The 21,765-nt window shown below is 43.1% G+C and overlaps 2 protein-coding genes across 13 annotated transcripts in view; one reads left to right on the forward strand and one right to left on the reverse strand.

The window, feature by feature from the left end:
* Nucleotides 1-6: 6 nt before the first annotated feature.
* LOC113481267 (NADH-cytochrome b5 reductase 2) lies at nucleotides 7-11,088 on the forward strand. Its single transcript, XM_026850737.1, has 9 exons — nucleotides 7-46; nucleotides 746-818; nucleotides 2,583-2,689; nucleotides 3,539-3,668; nucleotides 5,122-5,205; nucleotides 5,733-5,818; nucleotides 6,652-6,751; nucleotides 8,488-8,685; nucleotides 9,923-11,088. Exons 4-8 carry the CDS (start codon nucleotides 3,584-3,586, stop codon nucleotides 8,658-8,660), a joined length of 528 nt encoding a protein of 175 aa, XP_026706538.1. The 5' UTR covers nucleotides 7-46; nucleotides 746-818; nucleotides 2,583-2,689; nucleotides 3,539-3,583; the 3' UTR covers nucleotides 8,661-8,685; nucleotides 9,923-11,088.
* Nucleotides 11,089-11,094: 6 nt separating this feature from the next.
* PPFIBP2 (PPFIA binding protein 2) overlaps nucleotides 11,095-21,765 on the reverse strand; it is a 102,986-nt gene continuing 92,315 nt past the window's right edge. For 10 of the 12 annotated variants that reach the window (XM_026850727.1, XM_026850728.1, XM_026850730.1 and 7 more), the window contains 12 exons: nucleotides 20,499-20,531; nucleotides 19,788-19,926; nucleotides 19,010-19,138; nucleotides 18,375-18,525; nucleotides 18,086-18,197; nucleotides 17,550-17,638; nucleotides 16,585-16,707; nucleotides 15,804-15,929; nucleotides 14,837-15,025; nucleotides 14,304-14,474; nucleotides 12,752-12,817; nucleotides 11,095-12,084 (listed from right to left, as the gene is read on the reverse strand). In XM_026850727.1, coding sequence (XP_026706528.1) covers nucleotides 12,013-12,084; nucleotides 12,752-12,817; nucleotides 14,304-14,474; nucleotides 14,837-15,025; nucleotides 15,804-15,929; nucleotides 16,585-16,707; nucleotides 17,550-17,638; nucleotides 18,086-18,197; nucleotides 18,375-18,525; nucleotides 19,010-19,138; nucleotides 19,788-19,926; nucleotides 20,499-20,531 — 1,400 coding nt within the window. In that variant the 3' untranslated portion in view covers nucleotides 11,095-12,012. Of the gene's footprint in view, nucleotides 12,085-12,751; nucleotides 12,818-13,859; nucleotides 14,475-14,836; nucleotides 15,026-15,803; nucleotides 15,930-16,584; nucleotides 16,708-17,549; nucleotides 17,639-18,085; nucleotides 18,198-18,374; nucleotides 18,526-19,009; nucleotides 19,139-19,787; nucleotides 19,927-20,498; nucleotides 20,532-21,765 lie in introns of those variants that run through there. The other 2 variants (XM_026850729.1, XM_026850732.1) reach the window with 2 other exon arrangements.

Here is a 21,765-nt window from a genome sequence, read left to right on the forward strand (position 1 = left end):
GCGGGACCCCCTGGCCAAGTACCCGCTGCGGCTGGTGGACAAAGAGGTGACCGAGCGCCCGCGCCCCAAACCCCCAGCGTCGCGCCGGGCCCTCTGTGCCCACGGCCGGGGGAGAGGGGGGGCTGAGGGGCGGTGGGTCATGGGCTGCCCGAGGCCAGAGAGGGGCACAGAGCCCGCCTGGGGCGGCTGGGACTCGGCAGCCGGGCTGCAGCTGGGGTAGAGCACGGTTCTTAAAAGCGCTTACGCCGGTGCTCCGGTTTTACGGTTATTTCAAAAGAACAGAGTCAGATTTTTGTATGTTTAAGTCCTAGATTAGAGCTGTGTTTCTCCCTTGATTTCTGTCCAGTGTGTATCAGTGAGAAGTAACTCCGCCAGCCTCTGCTCCTGCACGTTGTGTCTTGCCGGATTTTTGGCCACAGATGGCGAAATGTGCTCACTGGCCTGGGGCAGTAGAGGGTTCACAGTTTTTCTTTATATAAAGGTGCTGCAGGGATTGAGCAGACAGACAAAAGTCACTCCTTACGGAATTAAAGAGAAAAATACTTTGGTTCTAAGACTTCTGATCTGTTTAAATTTTAGTTTTCAAAGCCATTTCTGCTTCCCTTCCTAGTATTTGGCTTGCATGCTTACAAAGAACAGGCTTACTAGAGCATATTGTGTTGAGTAGAGTTTGAAATTCGAAGCAGTGGTAATGTTGACCTCATTCTGATAGTGGGGTTTTTTTTGTTTGTCTGGGTTTTTTTAGGAAATCAGCCATGATACTAAGAAATTCCGGTTTGGGCTCCCTTCACCAGATCATGTATTAGGATTACCTGTAGGTAAGTACTGAAAACATTTTATTACATGTATTTCTGGTTTTAGGATTTATAACTGTAGTCATAGTTCTTGGCTTTGTGACTGGGAATTTAATGCTCAGCAAAGCAAGGACTTAAAAGCTCATCTGAACGCTGCTGCATTGGAGAGAAATGTCAGCCTTCCCAAAGGGCTGTATTTCTGATCTCTTGCGTGTGCTTTGCTCTGCTCGTGATAAATTGTGTAACATAGCTGTAGAAGAACAGCAACACTGAACGGAGTCTGATGAAGCTCACCACCAGTTAGGATGTAAGCAGAAAGGTATCTGTCAAAGCTTTTTCATACTTCTTACTTGCATTCTGTTTCCATCTGGTGCCCTCATTTTATTAGTCAGCTGCTCTTTGCTTTGGACAAATATGGTCACACTTGAACATGAGAAAGAGTACAACTCTTCTGTCTGGGAAACTTGGCACTATTCTGTGCAGAACCAAGGGGAAATAGACCCACTGTGTATGGAAGATCTGCAGTATTCAGAGCCTTCTCTGTGCGTGCACTTACCTTTCATTTACATACATATCTCTACAAACTTCCTTGCTTTTTGTAGCACGAAGTTCATTTCAGGCAAGGATTGGCACATTGTGCTTTACTGTACCCTGCGAAACTGATGGCATTGAACTGTGGACCTTGCATTCATGGTCATCTGCGCAGGGGAAAGTCTCCCTTTCTGATCTGCAGATGTGGCAGGCGTAGCCCAGTTTGTGCTGTGCTGTGTTCTGCAGTTTCCCGTGCTGTGTGGCAGGTGTCGGGGTCTTCCCCGTTCCACGCTGTGAGCACGCCCTCGCATGCTGCCCGTCGGGGCAGCACTCTTTCTCCAGCTTCTCTTCTGGCTTGTACGGGAAAGTGTAATTGAAGTGTCCACGTTAACTAGGCAAATGACAAATGAACTGAGATGTCCCCTGCAGTGCTTGTGTTTATCCAGACTTTATTCTTAAGAATTTAGGAATAAGATCCTGAAACTGCAGGGGCAAGATTACTTCCTAGGAGATTCCTGCCTTCTGCTTTTTACCAGGATCATTTTGCTAAAAAGAAAGTGTTTCCTGCCAGCACTGTTCCTACGCTTTGTTTTTCCATACAACTCTCTAGATTAGTGCTGTCTGGCCGAGAAGACCACTCTTGGCGAGGAGTTTCAGTTCTTTTAATCAGCAGAAAGGGCCCTTCTGAGTCTGCCTCTTGGAGCACTGGGTTGGGCAAAGAGTCTCTGGACAGCCACATCCCATGCAGCGGAAGCCGCAGCGTTACGGAGGCAGGAGCTGTGGAGAAGGACTGTGGCCCAAGGCTTTGTTCTTGATGTCTTGGTGCAGAATCTCGGGGAAGTTTGCTGCTATTGAAATGTAATACTTGCTTCTTTCTTTGCCTGTGTGAACTAGTGCATGCTTACCTTTACTTCATTAACGAACATAAGAACAGCAGAACCCAAAATACAGAAGCACTTAAGAATGAGCAGCAAACTTTCAATATCACTGTTTTACTAGAAATTTCCTACTTTCCTGGTATCTAATCCTTGATTCCTTAACATACCAGCTGTCCTCAATGACCCCATGCTCTAGAAACTTACTGAAAAAAGAAAAGAGCCTAGTTATTTTATACAGGATTTATATATATAGATTTTTTTTCCCATCATTGCTTGTGTTTAACAGGTTAAAATACCTGCTTTTCTCTCTTGTCCTTCAGAAAAGTTTGAAACCCAGAATGAAAACCTAAATAATCAGATCGTAATTCTTTTTCCCTAGGCCAACACATTTACCTTTCTGCAAAAATTGATGGTAATCTGGTGATTCGAGCCTATACCCCAGTATCCAGTGATGAGACCAAAGGTTATGTTGATTTAATTATAAAGGTAAATTTTGGTTTCCTTTAATATAGATAAGTTGCTAACTGGAAGGAAGGAAAGTACTTCATTTTAGTGAACTGTAGACTTTATTTTGATTGATGATCTTCTGACCAGGATGACTGCATGGCAAACAACTCATTTCACATTATCCTTGAGTAGTAAGTTGTCTCTGCTCTATGTCACTGAGAGCGAGCACAGGTAGGGTGAATGGAGAAGGTGATCCCTTCTTTGGCAGTGCTTGCTGCTAATGTGTTCACTGGTTAAGAAAATGGAATCCAAAACAAAGGGCAATCCTTTAAGCTAGGGAATGCAGGATGATTTGATCCCAGGACTTCTGGATTTTCTTATCTTTTTCGATGATAGGTTTGTCCTTAGGCAAAAATCCGGGCTTTTTTTTGCATGCTCTGTTCTTCATGTTACAAGTGTGGTGAACTGTTATTAACAGCTTGGTATGTGCTCTGAAAGGTGAAAAAGCTATCGCGTGGCTCAAGTCTCTGGGAAAGTCTTGAAAAGATGAAGCAGTGCTATTTTCAGAAGGAGCAAATAGAAAAATGAGGTTGCATAAGGTTCTTGCTGCAGCGATAGTGAACTGAGGGTGCCGGCAGGTAATGTGCCTGCCACCTGTTCCTATTAGCCAGGCTCTTTGCAGAGAGCATAGGAACATGTGTGTGACAGCATTTCACTTATTTTGGCTGCTGCCTGTTGCAAGGCACAACAGATAGCCGAGAGCAAAGAACTGTCTCAGTTTCTTTCTCAGATGCTAAATTTGAGCCCTGCGATATTGTGTTCCACAGTTTGTAATACTGTCTGCAGGAAAGCTAGTGGCTGATACCATACAAATTATTGTTTTTGCAGGTCTACCACAAAAATGTGAATCCCAAGTTTCCAGAAGGTGGGAAGATGTCCCAGTACCTAGATGGCATGAAGATTGGCGATATTATTGATTTCAGAGGGCCAAATGGGCTCCTTGTCTACAAGGGGGCAGGTACTGAGACATGAAGGTGGGAGAGCAAAAGGGAGAAACTTGTATCAGTTGTTTTCAGAGGTGTTTTTTTTAAAAACTTAGTGATTTGTAGAAGATTTTTTCTTAAAAAGTAGAAAATAGAAAATCCGCCTTTCCTGCTCTTGACTAAGAGCCCATCAGAATTGATATGATAGGAAGGATACTTTGTGTTGGCTTTCTGTGGTTATTGTCTCACTCCTGGGGCCATAGAACTACATCTGAAGAGATCACTGTCACACGATCTTACTGAGAAGACTGCACTGGACATCGTACCTCAGCGGTACATACGGAGGGAGATGTTCCAGATACTCCTTACATAAGGGAGGTTGTGCCCTGCAATGCCATCCGAGAATCTCAGTGTTGTTACTGAATAACCTGCCAACTATGACCCAGCTCCATTTCATGGTGACACCAGGTCTGAGCTGACTGGGAGGAAGTGAGTTCAGAGAGGTAATCCTCTTTCAAGGGCGAGTGAAAGATTTTGCTTTGATCTTGACTGAGAGCGACGTTGCACTTAACTGCCTCTTCAGGGGGATAAGAGCTCAGCTCTCCTCTGGATGAAGACTGGTTATGACGAGCACTACGCTGACGAGTGCGGTGTATCTCAGAGGGAACGAGTGATGGGTGTTTTACAGACGTTCCTTTCTTGCTCTGCTTTGGCTGCTGTAAAGAGCTAGGGAAGTTTGTTGCTAGTTACAGATCTCTTAAGACCGGAACATGTCAAGTGCTTTTCGTTTAGAATATTTTTCAGGGGCTTTTCATTTGCCTTGGCCTTTGGAGATAAATTCATCTCTGGTTTTGTGATAGTTCTGGAGCAGTGGTGTACCCAGGTGTAGAGCAGAAGTCAGCAAGGTCTTCTCATCCCAGGGTACTAGAAGGTAGTCACCTGGCTGACTGTGAGTGTCCTGGGGATCTCATTAACTGGGAATTAATTACGGTAATAAAGTACTTGATAGAAGTGTGCAAGGCTCTGACATTCCCGATTCTAATCTTTGCAAGGGTTGGTGCTTGATGCTGGTTTAATTACACCACCACCGAATGTGGACACACCCAAATGGCTGGATCCGTGACACAAGTGAGGATGATGAAGATGGCCTAAAAATCCTGTTTCTCTGTAGCAGGGCTGCGATTAGCTACCACTGACATTCACAGTTGCTGAGTTGTGTTCTAGGCAGTGATGTGGGAATCCCGGAGTTTATTATAAACAATGTTGGGTGGCAGGGAAGAAGTAAATCGGTTGTCCAAAGCTAGAATGGGAGTTCACAGAGGCGAGGAGGGTTCTGTTCTTTGTGCTCAATGCTGTGCTCATCCGTTTAACCTTTCCAGAAGATTTGTCTTAATGAATTGGTAGGCTGTATTAATTTATTCCCATGGAATTTGTACGCATGTTTCTTTGGGAGTTAATGTACCTATAGCTTTTGAATATTTCTTCCAGGTACCTTTCTTATCAAGCCTCATAAGAAGTCTGAAGCAGAGAAGAAGTTTGCAAAGCATCTTGGGATGATAGCTGGAGGAACAGGTAAAACTATTCTCATCACAAGGAATGTCTAGAGAACGAAGATGTCTCTGCGGATGCGTGTGAGGAGTATCAAACACTACTTCAGCAGCAGAGCATTCTCATCTGTGTTTCTTTTCATGAGTGTTTGGCAACACCGAGGCTTTCCAGTGGCTTGGGCTCAGTCCGGGGAGCTGGCAACTTCAGACCTTTAGTCCTGATTTAACCACGTGACTCAGAGAAGTCACTTCGTCTCTCTGAGCTTCAGTCTCAGTGACAAAAAAGTATTTTAGGAGAATGTCTGGAGGGTAAAATTACTGTATGTGATGGAGAATGCTGGAAAGGAAAGCCCCAGATACAAGTATTGTGGTTTTGGTTTTGCTTTGAAATGATTTGTAATAATAGAACCCCCCAACCTCTGCATTTGGCATGTGTTTGAAGGTATCTAGAGCAAACTAAGCTCCCAGAAGACTGAAGGGGGGCAGCATTAATATTGAAACTGTGGCCACAGAAGGAAATACCTGGTTTTTAACCACTTTGGTTTTTAACAGGAATAACTCCAATGTTGCAGCTGATTCGTCGTATCACAAATGATCCGAAGGACTCCACAAAATGTTACCTTCTTTTTGCTAATCAGGTGAGTACACTGACTCATCTGATTGTCCTTCTTTAATGGCCTCTGAGCTTTTTTTAACCTGATGGGGCATTGACCCCTGGAGAAGAGATTGCTCCCTGTGTTTCATACTCTTCCAGTGACTTTGGGTTTGCATTGTCATTGAACCATCTGTGAGACAATGTTATCTGAGGTAGCACATCTAAGAATGATCAGTATAGGGAGGAGCAGGAAACAGTTATTGTGTAAGCTTTTAATAAATATATTGTCTTGGGTTAAAAGGATTTAAGGAGAAACAGAATTAAAAAATTATCCGTAAGACCTTTTATAAATACTTGTGTGGTGCTGTCATAGTTCCCATGAAGATGTTATTTCTTTTGATGATGGCTCTTCATAGTTTCATTTGCACCCCCCAGTTCCTATATTAGGAAATAAATAGTGTGAACAGATTCTGATCCCTCTACTCATTTTACTGCTTCACTGATTTGAAGGAAAGAGTTTTGTTCCGTGGATGTGTTTCTACAGGTTGCCTTCACCGTGCTGGTACAGGCCTGGATCTGCCAGGGTCAGAGACAAATCCAGCTAATTGTGATACTAGCCTGGATTAAAAAGTTGTTCAGATGTCTGTCTTTAAAACAGAGTTTAGGTGGCTGTTAAGTCTCACAGTGTTGTCTTTAATCTGAATTTACAGAAGCCTGTAATGATAATAACTGTCATGTACGGGGGGGGGGGGAATAAAAATAATTTTCTTGGTTTGAAAGAGTTATCACTGCGTTTGTACTGTTGGATGCCAGATGAACTCACACGAGGGGGCATCTCGAGATGGTTTATTGCTGAACAGTGGTCTCCCTTTGCAGACAGAAGAAGATATATTGCTGAGAGCTGAGCTAGAAGACGTTGCTAAGAGGCATCCTGATCAGTTCATGCTTTGGTATACACTGGACAGACCCCCCCAAGGTAGGCTGCTGGTGCAGGCTGGAAATGCCTCTGCTCGTCGCTGTACAACAGTCAGGTTTCCTCTTGTTCAAGGAGCCATTAGTATAATATCACAGCCTCTTGTCTGACGCTTTGAAACCACAAAGACACCCCCAACCCCTCGGAAACAAGCTTTACTCACCATCTGTTTTGAAAAGTGATCTAAACGAGGTGGGCCTTAGAAAGTGTGCACTAATAATTAACTCCTGTTGGGCCGGACATGTTACTGGGTCTTTTGGTGTGGTTCAGGATGTGCCAGGTTTGGGGAGTTTTCAGTAAATGTTACAGCTCTGTTTCGGGCTGTTTCCCAAATCAGGTTATGTTAGAGTTTTGTTGGCATTAAATTGCTTAATACCCGTAAATAGTACATGCACATCTTTTACCAGAAGCTATCGAGAACTGCTGCAGAACAAAACAGAGCTGCCATGTGTATAGATAAGGCATGAACTGCAGGCTGGTGTGGCACTGAATGAGAGAGGGGGGAGAAGTTGATCTGCTGAACCGCCTTCGAAACCTGGGTATTTGTATTACAACATACTCTGATGTGGGCGAGCTGTGGTTTTATTTAACAGACCTAAGAGCCAGACTGAGTCAGGTCAAAGTTCTGTACCCGTTGTCAGCAATAGCCATGGCCAAAGAAGGTGTTTTTTGATGTTTTTCCAGTCTTTAATATTTCTCGGTTCTGAACCAAATGTGTGTCTGCAGATCGAGGAACTCTGAGTGACTCCCTCCCTAAGAACTTGGTGTGTCTCCTTCAGAGCCTCTGTGACATTTTTGGCAGTTTGTTAGTGGTTCCATAGTACTGTCACTTCCTCTGGTTTGCTTCCTGTTAATTCTTGTGTCAAAAGGTGCCTACAACTGCCCTGACATTACCAATTTTACAGCCCCGTCTCTTCTGTACTGACAGCTGCTGGCCTCCCTCACACAGCAGTGATTGCATCCCTTGCTCATCCTTTTCTCCCGGCCTTTACCAGCTCTGCTGTGTCCCTTTCTGAGCCGAGCGGGTCAGAACTGAAAGCAGAGGTCGAGATGCAGGCAGACTCTATTTTTGCATTAATGTGGTGTTCCCTTTTCCTGATATGTAACATTTCATATGCCTTGTGACTGCTGCTGTTTTCATAACCCCTGATAAATGAACTTAAAGCACACAATTTTATACATGAAGGAAGGATTATTTCTACTACTTGGCCTACTTTAAATGGCAGATGCATTCAATACTACTACTGCTTGAAAGCATTTTGCATTCCTTTCCTCTTTTTAAAAAATTTTTTTCCTCTTACGACTTAACTACATGGCAGAACTTTTGTCATCATCAAACTTAGTCACTTTACCACTTGATCTCTTTTCTGATTTTATTTTTTTCTGTGTTGCATGGCACAGGTCTCAGTATCTGTCTGTGTGCAGCTGTGCCGGGGTGACCTCTGTTCACTGGAAAAGCTGATTTCCTGTTTATTCCTACTGGCTATCTAATTTCTTTTAGATCTATCATTTATTCACAGACTGTCACACTTACCAGCCAGGTCCTCGTTAGCCACATGCTAGTTGTCCTTGTCAGAGGGGACCACAAGCTTTGAGAGATTTAACCCTCTCTTGGCTCACAGTGATGGTGCCGTAACTTTGCTGATTCTTCAGCTGCGTCGTGAGTACAACGTACACAGTTTAAAAAGGCTTCAGAGCGTACAGAGATTCAAGTGAATAGCTGAATTTCTTCGTTTCAGATTGGAAGTACAGTTCTGGCTTCGTCACTGCAGACATGATTCAAAGCCACCTGCCTCCGCCCGGCAGCGAGACACTCATCCTGCTGTGTGGGCCCCCGCCCATGGTGCAGCTGGCGTGTCAGCCCAGCCTGGACAAACTTGGCTATCCCAAGAGCAGTAGGTTTTCTTATTAGCGCTGATGTCACCTGATACCTTGTCGTAAGTACTGCATACTGTCCTGCGGGAACAGCTGGTATGTAACTGTGCAGAATTTGTGTATGTGTGTGTCTTTTAACCACTTAATATGATTTCTGTGGTTTATAATTTCATAATTGCCTTTGGATGTTTTAATACTAAGAAGCTGAGAGATCTTCCTGCACTGTGGGGCAGTAACTTAGTGGGAAATGTTAATTCTGAGGAAAAAGTGTAATCAGAGAGGTAGAGCAGAGATAACAGTATTTGTAAACATGCATGGAATTTGGAACTAGGGTCCCAAATCTGGGCTAGGATTATTTGACTGTAACCAACAGGTAATTCATTAGTGAACCCTGGGGAAGGAGAGTACGAAGAACAGTGGGTTTTGGGGTTTTTTTTTTTTACATGCTGTTTTACAGCCCTTTAGCAGGGACTAAGAACAAAGTCACAGTATGCCAAAGTGAACAGAATTTAGGTAACATGTGAATTGCTTATTACTGTAACAGAAATTCTCATTCGTGTGAAATTTATTTGGGAGAATTATGTAACTTCATACTGTTGTCCAACACCCTGAGCTAAACAATCACTGCCAACTTCATGTGGAAGCTCAGGGCTGCATATACAGACATGACCAGTGATGCTGCATCAGCTGCCTGGCATTCTGCACAAGTGTGGTGCTTGCTCTTTTGGCAGTCTCAGAAATTGTCTTTGCTTATGAGAAAACATGGCTTCTGGCTTCCTGTTGTGAGCTATGCTGAGTCCATTTCGTATTCACTTAATACCTTACCTTTGTGTTTTTACCACGTCGCGTTTCATTCATAGCATTTAATACTTAGAAGGACTGCGTGTTCATTTCCAGGAATTTGTTGATACTCCATTTGGTTTAGGGTCCCTGAGCCAGAAGACTTGTTTCTTCAGGTACTAATGAATATGTTTACTAAATATTTTTATTCATCTGAAGCAAATCAAAAGGAATCCAAGTTATAAAATGACACAGAGGTTTTGTATTTCGTAACTTACATCTGTAGCAATAATGCAAAGAAAGACAACAGTGATTCAGACTGTGATTCTGTCCCTGATGAGAGATGAACCACGTGTCTTTGTTAGAATCATCCATGGTCAGCAAGAGATGGAGGAACATTCAGAATTTATTCATAACAGTCAAAAAAACCCCACATTTATGCCAGTGTTATGCTAATTAGGATTTCTTACTGTATATAGTAAAAAAAATTCAGTAATTCTGTATATTGACTATTCACAGCCAAGTTAGCACAAGACACAGAGTAATAAATACATCACCAAACCAAATCTGAAAAGCCACTTGGACTATCTCAGTCATGTTACGGCTGCATCTGTTGGAGCAGCTTATCCTGTCTGTAGTGCTGTAGTAAGTCTGCTGGCTAATTACCTGACGAAGTCTTTCAAATGCCCATAGTACATGATTGCTGATTGCATTGACAGATTGAGGATGTACTTGACTGGTATGTTTAATACCTTTTATTAATCATTTTTAGTTTGCTGATGTGTAGACTGACTTCTCATTGCTTTGGATTTTCTATTGCCATTTCATTGTTCAGTGATTAAAAAAAATTGCCTTGGTTTTACCATTTTGGACAATAAAATCATGTATTTAGCTTCTAAAATGTGACCCTACAGTGCAGGGTCCCTCATGGAGTGAGGACTAGAACAGGTCACCTTGAGGAACTGCCAGTGATAGCTCTGGACAGTACCGGAGCCTCCCCTTGGCCTGGGGGGGCTGTGCCTGGGAGTGACAAGTCAGCAAGGAGAGATAACACAAACCATCAATACATATCCTAAGTCTCTTCTTTACAATTAAAATATATTTTCTGGCATTTCTTTATTTACTAAGGTATCTTGTTAATACCTTGTTAATACACGAGGCACATGTAATTGCTGCCGTGAAGGAGACACTTTCCCCCTCGAACAGCCCCTCAAGCAGGCAGCAGGAGGCCGTATTTCCCTGTGTTACAGCACTGCAGTCCTGCCCAGCTCAGTAGAACAGCAACAGATCTATTTTGTCAGTTTTTTTAAAGAAAAAAGGACTTTTAGTGTGGTACTTGCTTGATGGTCCTTAGTCACATTTTAGACATCACAGAGCAGTAAGGTTTGTCCCCTATTGCTAAATATTCTATTAAAATCTATCTGTAGCTGGAATGAAGAGAGAACTGAAAGCCAACAGCAAGGTTGTATACAGCATCACCCCTTCCCATGCAAATGTTACACAAGTGTTTCTACTGTAATCTCCAATCCTCAGGACTGTTTGCAGCCCTGTGTTTTAATTAGGTGTAACTACGGAAAGAAAACAGGTTTATTATCATCATCCCTGTCTTCCTGAGAGCCAGTACTGTGTTTCACACCAACCAGCTGTGGGGCTCAGAAAACTGAACCACTTTTGAGAAGGCTTGTGAGCAGATTCAGTGGTTCTACTTACAGAACTGTCATTTAAAACCAAACAATTGAGCACACGGGGAATTGCTGCACCTGCCCTCCAGAGTGCAGCAAACACCATTCTTAAAGTTTCATTTTACATTAGTTAAATGTTGTGGTTTCTCCTTGACAGTGAACATTTAGTACACATGTAAAAATCACACGATTGAAAAAAAAAAAAATCACTTCAAATGAAGCCCCAGCTTTTGAGTCCATCAGTCTTTCTGGCAGTTTTCAGCATCTGTTGGGGTTAGGTAAAGGTTTCTTTGCCATCCTGTCATCCTCCTGATAAAAGCAAGGGCTCGATGGAGAGTATTACGATCCATTCCTCCCATTCTACACTGCACGCACTTAAACAAAAAGAGAGCGGGACGTGTGCTAATGAAAGGGGTGAGAGATTAAAATCCTTCAGTGGGAAACAGCCTTTAGGCAAGGCTGCCGTGGTAGGCCGTGAGCCATTACTGCTGCGCTCACCACCATCCTTCTGAGTTTCTAGGTGGTTCTTAATAGTCCACATGGCATAACAGATGATTAATGATTTCTGCAGTACAGGTTAATTATAAAAAAATACAAAAGATCTTTTACGTAACACTACATAAACATACCATGTAAAAGATGACCAAATAAAAAGGTGTAAGATGTGTTGCTGGCCTTGGCTTTCCAGACTCGGGATATGAGAACCACTTCTCTCTCAACACCGATTTCCCATTATGAAATACAGAAAATATTGCAGAGGAGAGTTACCTGTCAGGTGTTCCTACACTGACACTATTCAATGCTGTGTGGTAAAGTCTCACTGGCAGAGAAGAGGTGACGCCTTCCTGCACCACAGCATCCGGCTTCTCCTGGCCCCCCTCGGGACAGGCATGAGGTATCAGCAGCGTCCTTGGTCGTGTCGAAACATCATCTCCAGTCTTCAAAGGTAGGTGTTAAAAATCTGCTGTCGTTCAGCATTTCATCTTGGCTTAACATCGTCTGAAAAAACAAGATGGGAATGAGTAAGCGTGTTCAGTTCGAGGCTTTACAGTGAAAGAAATACGACTGTAATGAGACCAGATCCACAACAGAGGGGGTTAGAGCCACATGAAATTACAGGGATTTTCTTGAATGCAGGTTTAAATAAACTATTATTTGCTCAGGAAAATTCCCAGAGATTTTGTGTGTGGCATGTGACTCTACTACGTTATGTAATTCTTCATTATACCTTTCAGTCAACTATTTTAAAAATCAGCTGCTCTGGAGTCATGAATTAATATTGATTTTTCGGTTGTTTTCTGTGGAGTTTTAGCTGATGTAAATTTTCAAGTCTGTGCCTCTGCTTGACTTTGCTGTGACTGAGGCATTTGATGGTGGTTATTTGCAAAATCTTTGAAGCACTGTTTTCATTTAAGGGCATAAATATTTCTCCTTGGGTCAAAGAGATAGTGAAGTTCATGAAAAATTAAAATAGGCCTAAATGAAACCTCATTTCTAGTGTGATTTAAAAGCAGGGGTGTTTTGACTGAGAATATGCAATAAGGCTATAAAGAGGAATTTAACAAGAACAGTGACCCACTTACTCTTAACTACCGCCAGCAATGACCGACTTTCACTGAATTTAGCATACATTTGTGACTTTAAAACGAGAGGAATTAGTACTTACCGTGAGATGGCTTATGCCTTGAGAAAGGGCCCCTATTTGCATTACTGTTCCTTCTGAATGTTCCATCTGTAAAAGTATTCAGGAACTAGTTCAAATCAGACAGTATGTGCAGTTTTATTCACTCTACATGCAGCTTTGGGAGGTATCTGTGCCGGGACAGATGAAGCTGGGATAAGTTTAAAAGCTCCGATTTCTGCTTATTAACAAAAACGCCTCCATGCTCTAAGGCAGGTGAAAATGCATTTAACAACAGGAGGAGTGAATCCTGATTAAGACAGGCTGATTCCATGAAACTTAAGCTTTTTCTTTTCTTGTGTGAATTGAAGCTTAACTGGTATTGTCAATGAAGAGTAATATTTTCCCAGTGGTGTAAGCCTCACTCTCCTTCTGGCAGTCGTCTCTCCCCGGCCAGAAGTGAGTCCTCCCTGTCCTCAGAGGCGAAGGCTTTGGGTTCTGGGGCAGGGAGGTGTCCCTGCAGGACCCTGCCTTAACGGAGGGACCAGCTCCTACAGGAAACTCCGGTGGTTCGTGTGCTTGGACACCGGGTGCAGCTCCCGGCTGTGCAGGCAGAGCCCGTGCGGGGTTCTGTCCCTGCCGAGGAGGGACAGGGCTGGGGGCGCACGCTGGGAGAGACAAGGGTTAGAGGATGAACACAGATGAGAGGTTAGATGCAGTCAACCATGCACATGGAAAAAGGGCTTTCACAATTACTTTTCAGTCTTGTGACTATTCTCTTATCAGGCTGAAACTGTTCTTATCTCACTGAGTGCCACTGGAGGTAGGACAGTTTACCCCAGCTGCCTCTTGTGTGTTGCCAAAGGTCACACAAGCCTCCAGGAGCTCCATTTTTCAGGGTTTACATCCATTTACACAACAGCAAAGTTGAGTAAATTGGGTTTTTTTAGTCTTCAGCATTTGTCTGTATTGATGTCTAGACAGTTTCATTTGTAAGTTCACTACTAGGTAACAGAAGTGAATCCTTCAAGTATTGGTTTATTAATAAGCTTGAACATTACTGATGCGTTGTGCTCACATACACCGTCTAAGCATGACTAGTCCCCCCTGTACATAATGAGACGGATTCTTCGATTAACGGCTGCTAAAAATATACAGTCCTGTTGTACTTTAATATATAACTTGATAGCTTTGTACAAATTAATCCAAATAAATTTATTACATTAAAAACCACCCATAGAGATAATGAAAAAAGTTGCCATACTGAGACTACGAAAGCTAGAAGTACAAAAGTCTTGTGTTTACTGCAACCACCACCTTAATTTAATTGCCAAAATACATTGATCTTCATCGTGTAAAAGGTGTTATATTCCTGAAAAAGGGCTTGAAGATGGATGAGTTTATTAGGATGTTGATTAAAAAAGATTAAGCTGACACTCTTAGTACAAACTCTTTCCAGTGTCCACAGCCCGTACTTTCTCAGTAAGTTCATGCGGGTGTAGCACAGGCTTTGGGACATGCTAACGCTTGGTTATTTGCAAGCTCTGGAATGCAGGGGGAGGATGAGATGGGAATGGCATCAGTCTGTCTGCCCCACCTGATCCAGTTCCCTGTCAGTCAATGGGCTCACTCCTTTGTGCCCACCATAGTTTTTCTGAGTACCATTGGCAGCAGCTGGGTTCGCATCCATAGGACAGATGTAGTCTGTTGATTCATCAAACTTCTTTTTTCTCAAGTTTCCAAAGTGTGAAAATCCAAGCTTCTTTGGCTAAAATAAGGTAACAGGTTTTGATTATGAAAAATAAGGTTGTCCTTTAAACATTACAAATCCTCTCCTTTTTATTTACTGCTATACCCTCATCCTTCAAATAGATAGATTCTGAACTAAATTAATCTAATTTAAATGTTTTCTTCTTGGGAGTTACTATTGATATTTGTTAAATACATTTAGGTCGTGTTCCTTCTACAGAAAGACAGAAGGGATTCCACGCTTATTTCCGAAGCTGATTTAAACAGATACAAATGGGATGTGACACCCTTCTAGAACTGACCTCTCCCTGCCCATGTTTGTCCCCTATTTTCTTCGTAAGGCAGGGGCGAGGCACTCGGAGATGCTGAGGTGGGACCTACCCGGACTTTGGCAGTGGTGGTCAGAGCTGTGTATGCTGTCGACTCTGTTATTTCTCTTTTTTCTTGTTGTGCCTCTGGTCCAATTAATACATTAAAATTGGTTGTCAGGTGGCGTCGCAGCAGGGTCTTTTGAGGTGGAATATTCAGCAGCATTGCCAGCGTGTCACCATTAAAGCGAGGTTCAAGAATCTATGAAAAAACGGCAGAATATTAACTTTTCATACGGTTAAATACCATCACAGTGTTTATCAGAGCGATTTCTCATTCTTACTACACTATCTAGCTGCATCAACCCTTTTATAGCTCGCTGCCAATATGAACCTCACTGGGGTTTGAATGGGAATCCATGAAAGCAGGCACTAAGAAATGCAGCGCCCAGTCAGGCAAACACTTATTTATATTTATCAGCAAACCTTCTGTTTGGGTTGAACAAGTTTGGTTTCAGAATTTTCTGCTCTAGTCAGAACATAATCTTAGCACAATTTTTTCTATTTCATTTTTGCAACAATTCTACAACACTAGAATCACAGTATTTCAGAACTCTGACTTTACTAAGCTGAAATAGTTCTGAATGTTTTGAAATTTAAAAAAAAAATAATTTCTGATTGCTGTCAAGACCGCTGTAAGTTCAGGACGGTTGGCTCAGGATTCTGTTAGAACCATTCAAGGAGACAGTGATGCCTTACCAATAAATAACTTTGTTTGGTTTGGGGTTTTTTTTATGTACTGCTGTGTTAAACAGTTATGCACAACTCAGCTTTGATTACAAAACCCCCTTTAGCAGGGTTTTTTTTTGTTTTCTTTTATAAAATTAAGATGCATGGATCAGATAAAGAGGCTCCCCTTAGAAGGCACGATCGTGCTGTCTTATTGCTGTCCCGCTTGACAAACACCAGAGAAGATGTTTTGTATCTACTAAAAATTAACAGACTGTAATATGTAGTGAAATGTTAAAACCAGTTCTTACAATGAGGCCGCCGTGCACGCCGCTTCCTCGCAGGTTTGGGGCGTATTCGGCCAGATCCACTGATCGGAGCCACTCCATCACTCTGTGGTTGGACCACTGAACTACTTCCGAGGGCGAAACGTTGTTCTGTGAAAGCAACCAGAGGAGGTGATGGCGCCGTAGCCTGCGCTGCCACTGCACGTTCGCAGTATGTATCCTCAGTTCTGAAAAAACCACTGTCCCTGCCTGACAGTAAGGTTTTGCTTCTGTTCAAGGCCTCTTTCAGACATCCTCTGAGGGGATGGCAGGCACAGGTGAGCACAGGTGAAACCCCAGATGTTGCATCAAGTAGAACAGCAGAGGTTACAGATGCTGGGCGTAAAAGGAGCTTTTTGAAAACCTTATTATTGTCAGACTTTAATACTGAGAGAACAAGCTATGCTGACCAGGGAAGGCACAAACCTTACAGTCTTCCAGAGCTACAAATCGGGACAGGCAAAGAAAAAACATTCCAAATTACTCCCTTGGAAGTTGCATTAACTTTAAACCAGGCGAGTAATTTCTAAAGGGAAGGGTGTTGAGATTCAACTAATAAGCAGCTCAAGCACTTAGGGACTGAGTGGATGTTTATCCTCAGTGAGTGGTACCAGTGCCACGTTCCAGAGCTGGAACGCAGCGTTAATTAGATGCTGTTCCCTTTCGCAGTGGTTCTGCTGCATCATGGGGCACTGCTCGCTTTTTATCCCCTTTGGCTGGCATCGGGTACTTGGTGCTAGTTTAAATTATTTAAACATTCGTTTACCTCCTCGACTGGTCTTCTGCGTAGACAGTGGGGGTTAAAACTGTTGACATGCAGCACGTGGATGGCACATTTAATACTCAGATGATGCAGCTGGCTGGTGACTTTCAGAAAGAGAAGGTCGTTCTGGAAAGGAGAGAGTCTTTTAGGTGGCACAGAATACGTACCACACAGGTACCTTTCCCAAGAAGAAAGATTTTAAGCTTCCTATGTGGTTTTATATAAGCTGCAGGAGTTGTGGTTTAGGTAAAATGAAAGTTTATATTTTAAAGAGGGTTTTTTAAAGTAGGGGTTTTGGGGGTTTTTTTGTGTGTTTTGTTTTGTTTTTTAAACATGCACCATCACAGGACCTGGCTGAAAAATGAAGGAGAGCTCGTAGCCAATTAAATAATATCCAGGCTCATGGACAGTTTTAAAATATTTGGACTGTTTCTGATCTGGCTGAGATCTGTTGGGAGAGGATCACTGCAGCTCCAGCACACACCGAACCATCGAACAGTAGGGACGGTGCTCCTGTAACACAGGCTCCTTCAGCAGTGTAGACAAGGCTGTGCTTCTGGTAACAGGTAAATTATGAAAAAAAATGCCTAGCACAGTTAAAACCAAATACTTATTTCTCTGCCCAGGTTCAGATAATTATGAAAACAGTAGCTACGTGTAGTGCATGGGTTGCCACTGATGTGGTTGGAGCTGTAGAAATATCTGGATTTGCAGCTTACCTTTAGTTCACTGAATATTGTTGCTACCTTGGTGTGGAGTTTTATCATTAATTGTGGTGCGCCACATGATATTGAAAGAAAGACTTTGCAGAACTGAGTGATAACCTATTCTATGACTTATGTACCTCAGGAATAGTCATCATGCACTAGACAACACAGATGAGTTACTACTGGCACTATCTGTCTTGCAAAAAATTCTCACTCTGAAGTTAAATTTGGTTAAGCTGAGGCAAGGGGGTTGTAGCTTACCACAGTTAAGTACTGCAGCATCCTCCCATCAACTCTGGATTCATGAAACTGGTCTTTGTACTGAGGCAAACCGATGTCATCGAGCCACCCTGCGGATACGACAGAGAGTGACACCTGTGTCCCCTTGGTGCCTGGGCTGGCGCTGCCGTGGCACTCGGGCAGCTCGCTCCGCCTGCCACCTCGCAGGAGCACAGCCTCGTACCAGAAGCCTACAAGCACTTCCCCCCGTGATGTTTTCCCTACGTGTGTGACTGAGCACACCCCTTCCACAGCACAGCGTAGCTCCTGCACGGCTGAGGGCCCCCCTTCACTTTCCTGCAGCCTGGGTGACAGAGTTCCCCTTGGCAGATCACACTCTGTAGCTGCATATTTGCATGTCAAGACCACCACAAAAATCCTCAATTCGATGATGTTGAAACTTGGTGCTCTTAGAAAGGTGTTTGGTAACTGCTTAAATAAACCCGTACCAGGCAGCCCAGCCACAGGGGTGGGGGAAATTCCTTTCCAAACAGTTGCACCACACTTCAAACACTTACGTGTCACCCAGATATGATCGAGTTGTGCAGACTTCTCATCTTGTTTTGCATTTATTGATTTAATGGCCAAAACCAATTTCTTCCTGTGCAGCGGATGCTTTATTCCCATTTCCTGCAACAATAACCATTAAAGTTTGCCTTGCCTCGGGCTCTTTTCATCTCATTAGGTATCTACAAAAATTGATACTGCGTGTTTCAGAAAGGCAGAACTGCCAAGTGTTTGTGAAGGGCCTGGCTGTACAGAACCAACATGTGTGGTTGCTTGAGAGAATCAGTTGGAGGTTATTACCTTCTCCATGTCCTGAGGCGTCGCAGTTAACAGCGTGTGGCCTGAAGTCACCCACTGCCGTGCAAAAATGACGTATTGACCGAGACCAAAGTCCTCAAGCCAGTTACAAACTCTTTCAGTGCTCCACTGAGCAAACGGAGCATTGTGGTCACTGGAAAGTACAAGAAATATTATCAGAAAGGTGACGGTGTGCCAGAGGTGCAGCTGTAACACGAGCCGCGGGGGCTGGGGTCCTGCTGACTCGGCCACCCAGCCTCAGCTAGTGATCGAGGCTGTGGGAGCAGGGGAGGTGCCTGTGAGTAAGAATTTCCCCGTTTTCTAATTGAAACGACAAAGAAGGGAATTTCTGAATCCTCACTGCTTTGCAGATATTCCTACAGGAGATGATGAGTTTTCTCGTTCTTTAACAAGGTGAGATGTTTGACACTCCCTCAGCTACCTGCAGGTGAAGGAGTGCAGACAGGGGAGCTCCTCAGGACACGTTCTCTACCAGAGAAATCCCTTCCGGTTGTTGTGGAATTCCACACGTAAAGAAGTACGTTGGGAAAACCGTATTTCAGGAGAGGAGGCTGTGGTGTTCAGCACGTTTAACTATACCACCTAACAGCTGGGCAAGGGGAGGGAGCAGCTGTTACCTTTTCTGGCCTTTGGTTTCCTTCGATCTGGATAAGCGAGGCCCAGCCGTTGCACGGAGACCACCTCTTCGGAACTCTGCCAAACCCAGATCGTCTGCAGGGAAGTTACCTGACTGAGTTCTTCTTATTCTTTCAAGACAAGAGTGCCACAATAGTACTATTAGCTTGCAACAGGGAACATTTCTTTCATATGGAAACTACAGTGACAACTAGAAGCTGTATTAGTCTTCCTGTAAACCACAAACATCTAATTCAAGTGGGAGCTGAAGAAGTTCCAGGCAAACACTGTCTAGACCTACCTCTGGGGAAAGAAAAAAGCTCTGCAGAGCAGCCACAGCCCTTCAGTCCACTCAATCACCCACACTGCAGGCCAGACGTGGACATGGCTGCTGTCCTGAAGTACAGAAAGGCAACACAGGAAAACCCAGGCCTCCTGCTTTTATTTCTTCTGTGTTCTTTTTTTTTTTTCCCACCTGAGGCCTTCTGTAATGAACAACTTACTATCAATTTAACTTTTCATAGCTGATGAAACTGTCGGCATTCTGAATTACTAGCCTTGAGATGACAGCAGAGTCTCATTTCTTCCAGCAGCATGAGGCTGTGAACGCTACCATCCGCTCTGTCCCCCCAGGGGCACCCCCCTACAATCACAGAGCTGCCTTTCTCCTTTTCCTGAATTTTCCTTAATGATTGCTGTAGGTATTGTAACATTGCTGAGAACTGGATTCATTCTAAGCCAAAATGCTTTAATAGGGAACTAAATAAAAAAAGGCCTTACTTTCCCCAGATTTTCCTGATCCCTTTTGGACTCTTTCTGTTTTCTGGAGACAGTGGAGACTGTGGACCTGAATCTGTTCCCGAAGAAAGAGGTGAAAGGTCATCCGACACTACTGTACCATCCACATTCTCTGTTTCTCCTGGGTTAAGAAGAGTAATATAGTCATGTTTTACACTAAATATCATCAAACTTGTTATCTGGGAGACTAATGTTCAAATGCAGAACATAATAAAAAAGTAAAGCTATCTATAAAATTGCTCTTGTATTAAAAAAAACAGGCTCAGACAGTGAAAAAGTAGTAGCTGTACATTTGATACAAAAAAGAAAGTCACATGGAGTAAACCAGTATTGTTATTTTAGTCATCTGTATTTAAATACATTATTTTAATTCAGGTTCTTCAGACTGAAGCAGACTCTTCAGCCCCTTGCCAATTCCTAATACCAGAACTCTTCCATCAGAATCAGTGGGAATTTTTCTGTTGACTTCAGTGAAAGCAGAATGAAACCAGGGATAACTATCTTAGAAAGAAATCTTGTCCAAATGCCATTTAGCAAAATCTCTTACTTCATTTCAGTACTGCACTTAAGGAATTCAGTGTGAATGGCCCACTTGGGGTTAGTATTTCACAGAGAAAGGGAGGGGAAAGGGAAAGGAAGAAGGTAAGCAGCAAATTCATGTTGTTGAAGTTGCATCTGGTTTGGATACAGTACCTAGCGCTGGCGCACTGACACTCCTGATGCGATCTTCAGTCATCCCAAGAAGCAGAAAGCCAGATGAAGAAGCAAAGAAGATATAAAACACCAGCAAAATAAAGTTACAGAGAGCAAAGAAGTAAGCTAAGCATTAAAAGCAGAAATGAAAAGAAGCGGTTATGCTTGACATGGAAGTGAATATGCATCAGTGTGAACAAGCCCCAAGATTCATATACAGGTCGTCATTTATCTGTTTGGGGTTTTTTAAAGCTATTCTTAGACAATTTTAATATATTAAGCATATACTACAGAGCTCCACAAAGCCTGCAGAACATCTGAAATGAAGCAATGTCTTAAGATTATGTCACGTGCCTCTGAAATACAGAGCTGGAGGTGCAGTGAGTTTACTGCACATGCAAGAAACAAACCAAGCTGCATAAAAACAATTCTGCTGATTCAGTATATTTAAGGAGTCATTGGTTGTTTCTAGAAAAAGAACATCTTCCTTTACGAGTTCACCCATCCTTGGATAATCCTGCTGTTACAGACATAATAGCATGGTTTATGCAGTGCCTAAATGTGCAGTCACAGAAAAACACCCTAAAAAAATCCTAAAACAACCCACAGCCTATTGAAACATGGGACTACAGTACCCTAGAGCAGCTTTCAGGACCACGGAGCCTTAAAATAAATAAAATCCCACTGAACAAAACTGATCCCAGCCAAACAAAAGAGCCCACCTTAACGTCTAAAGGGTAGGAACACCTCAGCATCACAAGGGACACGCTTGTGCCTGAGCTCCCGAGCTCTCCAGTCCTCAGCAAACGCCTGGTTCTGTGCCTCGCTGGGATACTTTTGGTCAATAAATCCAGGCTTAAGGTGTCACTCAAAAGTAATTAATAAAAGCTTCCACACATGGCTAGGGTTGTGGAACAACAATATACTTGTATTTTCAAAACCTACTGATGTTTTTCTGCACCTAGCAAGTTTATTTTCCTCTTGTGGGTCCCCACAAGCTATGACAACCAACGGCGCTGGCACGAGGATGTTTGCCCAAAACGTGCACATTAGTGCTAGTTACATTCTAAAGTTTCACACACTGAAATGCAGTGGGATGGCAAGGGCTGGGTTGGTTTGTTCATTTAACACTCCAATCCAGTCTACATTTTTTAAAAGCCCCGATGATGTGCTTGGCTGTACATTTTTGTTTGCTTGTTTTTTTTAAGAAAACTGATCAGCAAGCTCAGGGGAGCACTGAAAAAATACTGCTTGTTCATCCTGTCAA

The sequence above is a fragment of the Athene cunicularia genome (genome assembly GCF_003259725.1).
Source record: "Athene cunicularia isolate RWA chromosome 5 unlocalized genomic scaffold, athCun1 chr5_part3, whole genome shotgun sequence".
Classification (NCBI taxonomy): domain Eukaryota; kingdom Metazoa; phylum Chordata; class Aves; order Strigiformes; family Strigidae; genus Athene; species Athene cunicularia.